The sequence below is a fragment of the Augochlora pura genome, chromosome 8 (assembly GCF_028453695.1).
Source record: "Augochlora pura isolate Apur16 chromosome 8, APUR_v2.2.1, whole genome shotgun sequence".
Lineage (NCBI taxonomy): Eukaryota > Metazoa > Arthropoda > Insecta > Hymenoptera > Halictidae > Augochlora > Augochlora pura.
In genome coordinates this window covers 6988987-7000035 of record NC_135779.1, presented here as the reverse complement: position 1 = coordinate 7000035, position 11049 = coordinate 6988987, and the positions used below count along the sequence as shown (strand labels likewise).

General features: G+C 43.1%; 2 protein-coding genes and 1 long non-coding RNA gene across 4 annotated transcripts; 1 reads left to right on the top strand and 2 right to left on the bottom strand.

Moving 5' to 3' along the window:
- The first annotated feature begins 6 nt into the window (after positions 1–6).
- Positions 7–2623, top strand: LOC144474329 (uncharacterized). 2 transcript variants are annotated; one of them, XR_013494726.1, is made up of 3 exons: positions 7–752; positions 819–1581; positions 2487–2623. It is a non-coding gene; the product is annotated as an uncharacterized LOC144474329 (long non-coding RNA). The 2 variants fall into 2 exon arrangements; XR_013494725.1 differs by lacking the exon at positions 2487–2623 and adding an exon at positions 1711–1846.
- On the bottom strand, positions 2239–5672 carry Slim (scruin like at the midline). The gene is made up of 3 exons (XM_078189057.1): positions 4484–5672; positions 4079–4417; positions 2239–3998 (listed from the first exon to the last, which is right to left on the bottom strand). The coding sequence occupies exons 1-3, from the start codon at positions 5156–5158 to the stop codon at positions 3828–3830; spliced, it is 1185 nt and encodes a 394-aa protein (XP_078045183.1). The 5' UTR covers positions 5159–5672; the 3' UTR covers positions 2239–3827.
- A 1235-nt stretch (positions 5673–6907) lies between these two features.
- LOC144474468 (uncharacterized) lies at positions 6908–10007 on the bottom strand. The gene is made up of 7 exons (XM_078189311.1): positions 9764–10007; positions 8092–9358; positions 7881–8020; positions 7657–7805; positions 7381–7513; positions 7126–7307; positions 6908–7050 (listed from the first exon to the last, which is right to left on the bottom strand). The coding sequence occupies exons 1-7, from the start codon at positions 10005–10007 to the stop codon at positions 6955–6957; spliced, it is 2211 nt and encodes a 736-aa protein (XP_078045437.1). The 3' UTR covers positions 6908–6954.
- Positions 10008–11049: the final 1042 nt, after the last annotated feature.

Below are 11049 nucleotides of genomic sequence, written 5' to 3'. Positions count from 1 at the left end.
TCGGAACGTAGCGATCCGCGGGTTTGGTTAATCGAGTTAGCCCAGTTGCTCCCTCTATGGTGAAACGACCATGCGCAATACGTATACGCGACGCGCGTCACTCCTCTGAGCGCCGCTTACGAAAGTATTTCAACGGTTACATGAGACGGGAAGCTTCTCTGGTTCGGTGTCTGATCAATCTTTTGCATACATTTTCTCTTGTTTTTTTGTTCTCGATCAGCGATAACAGATTTCACGATGAACGCGACGAACATCCTGCCCTAATTTCGTCGGCCGAGGGATGGACGATCAGGATTGGGTGTGTAATAGCTAATTTCCCTTTTTCTTTACAGTTAAATATGACTAATAACATGCAAGCAGGACCTTGATGTAATATGTTACTGTGAATTACGATATGCATGGTTAACTTTGAATGCAAGGGACATGTGGCGCCATCGGTGGCAGGAGGCTCAAACTGCTAGCCAATTAGCAGCGACCCAGTCGGTGTCCTTTTAAATGGTGACACGTTGAATATTTTAAACTACTTTAATGGAACATGTAAATTAAACGCGTGTTTTGTTCGAATACGATTATTCACCGTACACTGTTTAACCCCTTGACTTATAATTTCAATATTAATAATGCGTACCACGAACAACAAGGTCGGTCACATGTCGTGACTTTTCCTGATTGCATTAGGCCACACATAGCGTGGAGGACATGCGTTGTTTATATATGATCCGATCGGCGTATCATATCTCTCGGGCGATATTGTAAGTCAAAGGGTTAAGAATTATTGAATGTTTTGTAAATAGTATTAAGAATTTGTCATTCCGTAGAAAATTGTGCTGGTGCAATCTAGCGTTGAAAGTGCGGTACTAATTCGTGAAAGTTGGCGCCACGTACATGTAATCGCATTTATATGATGCGTCCAAATAAACAACGTTACGTAATGAATTGTTAGTAAACAAAACACTAATTCCGTGCAATAAACGAATGAAAAGAAACATTGTGACAGCCGTGCCATGTAATTGGATGAAATGAAATAGATTAGTGACATTGTGTAGCAGAATTTTATCTTTCCTTCGTTTGCACAACAACGATAAGTACAATAAAACGCTCCTTATATTTACAACGAAAATCATTTCGCTTGATACTTCCGAAGATCGTAAACAATTTCTTGAAAAACATACTATTTATTTTCAGAATTCTATCGCGCAGTTCTCTACCGATTTGAGCACAACGAATAGGTGCGAGCATCGATTTATGTTCGTAATCGGTATACTTGCGATGCGAAGTCTTATCACCTACGTATTAATGTGTATATTATACAGAGTATTTCTGATCCGACGATCTTCGAGAAAATCGACTTTGAACATGCGCTAGTAATGCATAGCAAACAGCAGACACTAATTGTCTATAACGTTTGTTGATGACTGGTCGCTTCAACTTCCTGCAAACGCGCACAAACCCGACGGCTTTCAAAATCAATCTCCGCGAAGACGACTTCTCGTTTGAAAAAATTTTATTCTATATTTTCATTTAATTTTTTCACGTGGAATCTGACTGAATCGAAAGTACCCTGTATGCGTACATTTAGCGGTAAGAATTCTAATTTTGATCTATCGTTTATAATATGTACTTGTTCTGTTATTCGTCGGTGATCTATCTAATTCACTGTGAGCAGATGTTTCGTTAAAAACTAAGCCCTATATTATCGACTTCTTTCAGACACCAGATAAAATTTTATTACAAATTGGCGATTTTACAATAGAGTGTGCCGTGTAAAGAGTACTTTTTACCATCGCGGCCGACACGATAAAGGCAACAAGTGGGATTATCCATCCAGACCGGCAAATAAGATCTTACTTGTTTCATTCATGCGTCAATTTAAATTTCAATATGTAGCCTTTGCACAGCTGCACGAAAACTTCCGTCCGTCAAGTTTATTTAATCTACGCTCGTAAGCCGTTCGTTGTTCCTATTAATACGTTCGTGAATCATCTTCTCAATCAGCCGAATCGTGAAACTCTTATCTCAAGCACGACACCGTTGTCATGTAATTATGTTCATTGTAAAGGGTGTTGTCGGGCGCGAGCTGCGCGTTCTCTTAAAAGATCGCGGACACAAAGGACGTCGGAGAAAGAGAGTATCGGCTGTATAACATTCGACCCGCCATTTACAATTCACCTTTGCTAATGCATAGCCTGCCCTATTAGGTAATGAACGGTACCGAGAATAGAACAAAGCGAAGCTTAGCAGTTCATAAATTAAATAGCAAGAATTATTATTTGAACGCACAGATCTTCACGTAGATTCTCTACATGCCATTTTTAGTTGATACAAAAATACGGTAGAAATCTTTCACATTGATCAAGAACTTTGTTGTGAAAAACGTCAAAGAATCTGATGAATCATTAATACATAAAGATCTGCGATCTAATTATTATATGCTACTTCCACTAAAAATTTAATTATGAATTAATTAAACTATATTCTCTTCGCAGCATCGCGTAACTGAGAGAGAGAGAGACAACGCGACGCAGGAAAAAAGAACAAATTGTGTTTCCACGCTAGTTAGAGAAACAGGAAACAGAGAGAAAGATAATAAATAATAAAGATAAAATTTTCTTTGTTTGAAGGCATATGCACCATTGGGATAGTTGGGGTAAAAGACGCTGTAAAAAGGTCGCCAATGTGCGACGCTACGGGCGACGCTATTATTGTAAATGCATTTTGTGATACGTTTATTTGAGAAATATTGTAAAAACAACGAACAACAGATAGTTTAAATGATCAAATTATTATACAATAAATAAAGTTAAACAAGAATCTTATGACCTCGGGCAAAGACGTCGTTGTCCAAGCGATAAACGATCTTCGTGCCTTAGCAATAATAAATAGATGTTATTGGTTGAGTACTGGCCAAAGTAATCCTTTTTTTTTTTTTTAAACTACTTTGTACTCTGTAATTGGTATGCAAGTGCATTTTGCCTGACATGGAGTTCTGCTCGAGAGAAATTGTAAATGCAGAAAAATGTAACGCACGTTTATCGCGTGCTTTGGGTTATTTTTGTGCTAAAGTAGAACAAGAAGAAGCGGTAATATTATTAATATCTGTTTTTTTTTGTTCATTTAAACTTTGCGCTGACCTAGTTTCCCGCGCAGAGATTCACCGCATAAATATACTTTAGTTGATTTTATTAACAAGAATATGTCGCGCGCGAGTGTTTTAACATAATACAGCACAGTTTATTCGTTGACAAAACTTAGTCTGTAAAAGAGGGGTCGACCATCAACGCGAAATAACATTTTTCAAGTTATCATGCTCGCTACTCTATTTCTTTTCGCTGGCCAACTTGTATTTGTTAGAAAAATAACGCAACAGACAATAAATAAACGTTCAATTATTTCCCCGCCGATGTCGTCATAAAAATGCGAATCCTTCTGTTTATCGATTTACTGAAACGTAAAAGTTCTACACAAGTCTCACATTTTTTTGTAAATAGAATTTTAAATGAGCGCACAGTTTTCTACTGCAAAAATATACTTTTGTGTATGAGCTATATTTAAGAATCTTTACAAACAATTTGTACAGTAAATATATATATATATATTTTTTCTTTTACACATATATATATATTTTTTTTCTAACAAATCGAATAAAAGTGTCAGCTGTAAGTATAAAACTCCCAAAACAAACGATTACGTATTAGTCAACCGCAAACATAATATCATTACAAGAAGTAAGTCTATTCTGTCTGTATTACATTAGAGAAGTATTGCAGCTCGTGTAAGTCAGTTCATGATCAACAATTACAATATTTATACAATAATAAATAACAAAGTTAAGGAAAATCAATTCTTTCCACAAATTTTATTGGTATACCTATGAGAAGCAGTTCGTGTGGCGATGTACGACATAAATGTGGAAAATAACTAATTAACGCCTCCCACGATATCTCCGATAACCTCGGGATTTTCAACCACACAGAATGCACAGCATCTGTTCTTGCCACCTGTAATAAAAGATTTTACTGTTATATGAAAATCTTGAATCAATGTCTGACCATGCGGATAATGCAATTTTTTTAATTACCTCATTGTTATTTTTTATTATACCGCCGAATATATACATGCGTCCTTCTGGAGTTAGGGCAGCAGAATGAAAATATAGAGGACGCGGTAATATACATTTCCTTAAACACGTCCATTGTAATAAACTCAAATCTAATCTCCAAACATCGGAGAAGACATGATCTTGGTTGTATCCTCCAGATATTACAACCGAAATGACTCCCGTCTTCTCATCCGTATATTGTACAGAGCCATGGCAACGTCTAGGTTCTGGTACTAAAGTATCTCCATCAGAGTCGTTATCACCGTACGTATTTAATACTATCCACTTGTTCATCTCTAGGTCGAAAGCTGGAATCTCCTGGGTACAGACACAAGACAACAAATAGTTTATCAAAAGTTTAAATAACATAATTGTTATACTTACTGAGAAAGCGAATGATTCTATGGCTGTTCCTCCACCCAGAACATATATAAGTTTACCATCATACGCTAGTTCATGCCTGTATCGACCTGCAGGCTCGTTCTCGTCGTTTCCAGAACATATGTAAACCTTCTCCCACACACCACACCTAAAATCGTATCTATGAATGTCACAAGTGTACTCGTATCCTGTGGTACCACCGACAGTATACAGATAAGGTCCATGGCCAATTATAGCTTGTCCGTATTGAGGATCCGGTAGATCCCCGGATGAGGGAAACTCAAATATTTCACCACTTTTTAAATCGCCGAAATAAAGACTATTGCTACAGCTGGAACCGAAAGGTACACTGGTTCCGCCATAAATTATTAAATTGTTCCTAATTAAAATAACAGCATTGGAGGCCAGTTCATTGGGCATACTGTCCTGACCTTGCAGACGACTCCATTGTTGTGAAACAAGGTTGAACTTCCATAATTCCTTGAACAGTGGTTTACTCGACGTCCATGCTCGATCATTTAGCATATCGGGATCGCTGTCAGATATGCACGGATTGAAACCGCCGTAAGAATACAAGTACTTGTGATCACAAACTATTCTGTGCCCGCTTCTTGGCTTTGGACACTCGACACTGCTCACCTCGTGCTTTTTAAACACGAGCGGTTTGAATTGATACATCTTTGCCGGTCTCTCTTGGTAGCGGGGGGACCGAGGGTGTCGAAAAGCAGCCGCTGATTGTACGTATATTGTTTGTTGTCAAGGCTGTGTTACGCGCTCCAAAAGAGAGGTTGATTCGCGAATAATTTACATGTAACGCGTGTCGCGATTCACGTTCGAAAGTAATTTGGTTACCACGCTCGGATTGTTGCGTTTAAACGAAGTCGTTGCGCTATTTTCTATAAACATGTGAACATGTGTTTCGACGAGACCGAGAAATGTTCAGCACAGACATCTTGCACGAACACTGTAACACATCCGATATACTTCTCGTATATCAGCGGACATAGTTTAACATGACGATTAGTCTCTCCCGCGGGGTTCTTCGGCAACAAACAAAGGCACACGGTTCCACTTTTGTTGAATCTTCAATGTTTCATCTCGATAATACCGCTGTTTTCCATGGGCTACGTATGGCACTGCACGTAACAGTTCACGGGTTTACTTACAGCTGCAAAACTAGCTGCTTTACGCCTATGCAGTAATGCAACCGCGACTGCGTGGCGTTGATCACCTGATTCTTGTATTCAATCGTACCAACCTAGTTTGAAACGCACACAATTCCATCAATTTTTGTTAGAAACGCTATTATCAGGAGCTTTTTATTGTAAGTATTATGCGATCACATTCTAACTACTATAAATTTTACTCTAAATTATTCCTCCAAGAAACACAATGAATTTTCAGTGTACCCTATTAATTTTCCATCTATAATTGTATCGCAGACTTAAGATCCAAAGAGACATTGTATACTATGTTTTGTTTCGTCTCAGGGTCCGAATTTGCAAGTGAAAAATAAGCAGCGCGATATTCGACTTGTACTTTTCGCCTCCTAGAATTATCGTCCACGTTTATCAGCGAAGTTGCAACATTGACAAGTTGAGTAGGCTACAGCTTAGAAAATTATTTCATTGCCCTGAACGTTACCGCGAGAGAACGATGCAAGTTTTTCAAATATGTTTCATTAACATTGGTTAACACAGCTTTCTCTGTGCTGTCAAATATAGTTCATTAGCTCACCGTTCCATTTAGGTAGCATCCGTTATCTTACCACAGCATTTTCCATAGAATTGACAATCTAAACCCTGGAACAAGAAAAAATAAAGGGCTGCTGACAGTGTTGTCTGCTCTGTATACTCGTGTCGATGTTACCGATTGCTGGTAAGTTCTCATCCCAGCGACGAGAGCGGAGATTAAAATTACTAAACGAAATTACCAATAGTTGGTAATATAGAGACCTAATAAATAATTACAATTATGTATAGCAGTTCAAGTTTTATGTAGGAGATAATTACAAACGCTTGGAGAACGAGAAAGATAAATTTAATCTACTAGTTTACAAGTTATTTAATCTATCACAAAAATATTAATTGTGTCATAATTTTTTTATATTATATCGCTACAGTAATTTCTCTTGAATAACTTCATGCCCTTGATTTATTTCCTTACGCGCTAATTCTGTCATATTTAAATTTTTCCGACGGCCCTTCACTCTGCAAATGCGGCAGATTTAGTTCAGCCGTTTGCCGCTACGCGGCGATAGTGTTTCATTGGACGTATTATTTCGAAAGGACACGCAAATAGAATGTAATTATAGTAAGTTAAAAGTTACAATATTAGCACCATTTTCGGGTCAATAATCTTATATCAATATTTTTAAAATTAGGAACATTTTCGAACCAATAATTCTACATCAATATTTTGAAATATTGTGTATCTATTTTCTTGAAATAATTATAAATCTGTCGATCCTAATATTATTGGTCATCTCGACGCTTTTCTCTAGCAGTTCCGCTGTCCAAGAACCGTTTCAGCCGTCTTTTCGTCTCCGTTTCCGCCACGTCTTGACGTATCTAATAAAAGCGCAGAATACAATTGACTTTTAAACAATTGCTTATAAATTAACAACTAGGTTCGCAACTATTAACCTTAGCTAGTAAAAGGCCCGTTATCTTGTCCGGCACAGTAACGTTTTCTTCGGACTCTTCTCGCTGTCTCGTCAAATTGCACGTTTGCGAGTACGTCGTCCCACGTGTCAAAATCTTGATACTGTCTCTGGAAAGGACCGGGGCGATCAGCGCAGCCAGGGGCACGCTTTCGTTGATCAAGCCTGTACAACAAATGTCTCGATTAAATTCGCGGTCGAAACCACCGCGATGGAATCCGATTAAACGCGACCGGACCTTGATTATTAATTCTCTTGCTCTTAAGAGAGGCGCACATCTGTCCGACTAAAATTCTCTGAGTGTTCGTCATTCTTCGCAATATTACATGATCCGCGTCTAAATGGCCGGGATCCTGGGCAGCTTTCCAACTCTGTGACCACACGCGGAATAGGAAAAATGTTCGTTATCAGATCGTTTCCCCCTTGAATATTTCACGGAGTTTCAAACGGCGGTCGTGCCGGTGCAGTAATAGTTTTTTTTTCCTCTCCCCCGGTTTATTGCGACAAAACTCACTTTGGCATTCGCCGGACGTTTGGCGGGAACGTTTCCTGAAGATAACCGATGCTCGTCGGTCATCGTCAACGAGTCCGCCGTCAGACTTCGTCCAGACTTCGCGTACGCGATATCGTATTCCTCGGACTTTCCCTCCGTTCCCGTAATACCTTCGATCATTTTTCGTTGAAAGAGAAAACAAGAAACGGAGAGACGGCGAGTTCTATTGAACGAACCGCGCTTACCAGAATCCTTTTCGATCTCCGTCGCCCCGGCCTCGTTCCCGCCGGCGGATTCTCCGCATCTGTTTTCCGCGCTGGCGAACATCTTCGTCGAGTTTCTATCGGGCGACGCGTCCGCATCGCAAGCTTCACACGCGCCCAGTCTAGGGAGATCGTAACGATTAACGGAGTCGGCCGACTTGTACGACAGATCTCTGGAACACTTTCCACTCACCCGACCGCCTGCACCGCGTCGACCGTGCTTTTTACGGCGTCCTCCTTCGCCAGTTTTTCCTCGGACGAGATTCCCTTGGCGTGCTCGCTGAATATGCTATTTCGTATGTCCGCAATTAGAGCCTCCAGGCTCGGAGCCGACGGCATCTCCAGCGTCAAAGCGACTATCTCCTTATCCGGTATACCACCGAATCGAACGTCAATCTCGTCCATCACCACGGCGGTCGAGACCACGTAGCTATCCGGCGACGTCATCAACGACTGACCCACCAACGACTGCGCGAAGCTCTGCATCTCGTCCTCCAACAGCATCTTCTTTATCTCGTCGGTGTCCCGCGCCGTTTCGACGATCAGCCTCGATTTCTCGGGGTTCACGCGACCCAGCACGTCCAGCACCGTCTGCACCAGCGCTTGAATCTGATAGTTCACCAGGATCGGCACTATCTTCCGATTCTTGTCCGGCTTCTCCAACCACGTTCTGATCGACGTGTTCAAGTAGACGCACTTTCTGATTTTGCTCGACGCGTCCGGATTCATCGACAGAATGGAACTGCTCGACTGTCGGCTGCCCAGAAGACCGCGGAACGACGGGGACCTGATGCTGGACGTCTTCGAGGAGACGTCTTTCACCGCTCTAAAGCTCGACTTGATATTGATCGCGTTTTTGTTCGTGTCGCTGCTCCTCGGCCCGCACTCGTTCGGTCTGCTTCGCTTCGATTTCAGCATGGTGAACCTGTGATCCAACCTCGTCGATCCGACCGTCGACCGTCTCGACGGGCTGAACGTCGATTTGGCGACGCAGTTTCTGTTCGACTCGTTGGTGGTCACCCGGCTGAGGGCGTCGTCGTCCTCGTCCAGGTGAAACGAGTAGCTGCAACCGTCCGTGCCTCCGCTCGCCTCCAAGCTCGACCGAGCCAGCTTTCGGCGGCACATGCCCTCGGCCAGGGCTTGCTTGATCCGCAGCTCGTGTGACGGGCCGAGCAACGAGTACACGTGCGGCGTGATCGCCGGCATCTTCTTCAGCCCCTGCTGGGCGATCTTCGTGTTCCTGGCCGTGCTCGACAACGCTTTCCCGAGGTCGTCGTTCTTACCCATGTACTGTCTGCACTTCTCCTCGAAGTCACGGGCGGCTAGCTCCTCCAAGATCCTCTTCCGCGGGTCCTCGTGCAGCTTCACGTTCTCCGCCGTCGCCGCTGAAGCATCCTCGGTGTCCACCACGTAGCATGTCAACGCGTTGTTCCACGGCCCGGAAAACTGTTTTCTTCTCGCTTGAAACACGTTCGCCGCGTTACCGCCGGGCGGAACAAACGGCTCGGCGTGATTCACGCTCGCCGCGGCATGCGTGTTGGCGGCTTCTCAAACGGAATCACTTTTTTTTTTTTCTAATTGATCGGAGATTAGTTTACTAGACGATGACGTTAAAATCGACACGTTACACAAATGTCAGAAGATTTTTAAAGTCAATTACCAGTATCAACCGATTTCGATTAAAAATTTCCGGTGCGAGTTAGCAGGATCTACATATTTAAAATTTCCGTTAAAAGATCGTATTATAATCACCCTCTAGTAATATAGTCTCTCTATCATCTAAGAGAAAGATAATTTAAATATTTAAGCAGAAGAAAGTCATTCCGTTTGGAAGACCGTCGACGTAATTCCCGCGACGAGCGTACCTCTTTCCACCAAAGGTATCACGGGTCTGACGGTGGACCCGTCGTTGTTGTTCCACCTGGTGGTGTGCGCCGTGAACAGATGCAGGCACAGAACCTTCCGTGGATCGACCTCGTCGCCGGTGAAGATGATCGAGCGGACGAACTCGTACGAATCTCTGACCGCGTTCTCTTTCGGCGCCGGACCGCATTCCCTTATGGCGCCGTTGCAATGGTAACAGAAGCCCGGATTGTGGGTTTCGTACATGCGCACGTTAATAGCCTGCGCGCGTCAATTGCCGTGTCCGGCGATCGAGAGATCGATCAGCTGTTGTACATGGGAGCGTCCCTCGGCTGGGCACGGGGCGGGAACGAAACCGTGTTTCCTACGGATCCCTGCGAATCTTACGTTCGATCCCGTGGACGGCAGCCTCGGTTCCAGATGCTTGTGACGCGAGCGAAACCGTTGCCTCTCCGTCTCTATCATCCGTAGGTTCGATCTCTCCGTCCTCTCGATCTTCCATAGCTCGCGCGCCAGCCTCTGACCGCTGATCTCGTTCTGCTTAATCAGCTTGTCTTGCAACGACACGGTAGATTTCATGATTGTCCCTCCGTCGATGTCCTTCGTCCACGTCCTTGTCCCCGTTGTCGGAAATTTTTGGTTAAAGAGAGAACGCGGTTCACTTCACTGCGAACGATCCTGCCGTGAAATCGATCCTGAACAAATCGTTTTATGAAATTATCAATCGACGCGAGTCGACCATTGGCCCGCGTTTTCTTGTAAAAAAAGAATATATTACACAATTTCTGATCTACTCCGTTTTAGACGCTTCCGCGAGAATTTATCCGAGCCGTCGCTTCAATTTGTTTTCTAAAGGTCCGCGAATGGATATATTATATAAGCTAATATTATTTGAGCGTGAGAAACCTCGAACGCAACTGCGCGAGAACTAGGAACGCTCCTCTGTTTGCCTGTGCCCGGTGAGATTAGATTAAGCGTGACGGACAAGTTCACGGTCCGCCGGGACGACGGTGGATCTAAAAATCGGCCGAACCCAGAGCGAAGCGTTGTTACACTTGAGACGACCTGCCCACACATGAACTTTCCAACAGACATCCGTTATTTATAGATCCGAAGAATTTATTTACCGCGGGCCGGGAGCACGCGGACAGCCGCGCCATTCCGACGCTCGAACGCTCGCCGTCGCAACAAGCGTAAATACATGCTAATCGTGCCAATTGTGACTGATTGTTTTTCTTTGATCCCCCTACCGAGCGAATCGCGTTCGCACCGGTTCGAGCTTCGTATT

What these genes read in the sequence shown, in the direction of transcription:
- Slim (XM_078189057.1), bottom strand. Translation starts at nt 5,158, where the DNA reads ATGTATCAATTCAAACCGCTCGTGTTTAAAAAGCACGAGGTGAGCAGT. An exon ending in TAGAATCATTCGCTTTCTCA is followed by an intron (nt 4,418 to 4,483) that starts GTAAGTATAACA and finishes GTCTGTACCCAG; the next exon opens with GAGATTCCAGCTTTCGACCT. An exon ending in TAATAAAAAATAACAATGAG is followed by an intron (nt 3,999 to 4,078) that starts GTAATTAAAAAA and finishes CTTTTATTACAG; the next exon opens with GTGGCAAGAACAGATGCTGT.
- LOC144474468 (XM_078189311.1), bottom strand. Translation starts at nt 10,007, where the DNA reads ATGTACGAAACCCACAATCCGGGCTTCTGTTACCATTGCAACGGCGCC. An exon ending in GATACCTTTGGTGGAAAGAG is followed by an intron (nt 9,359 to 9,763) that starts GTACGCTCGTCG and finishes ACGTGTTTCAAG; the next exon opens with CGAGAAGAAAACAGTTTTCC. An exon ending in AACGTCCGGCGAATGCCAAA is followed by an intron (nt 7,514 to 7,656) that starts GTGAGTTTTGTC and finishes GTGTGGTCACAG; the next exon opens with AGTTGGAAAGCTGCCCAGGA.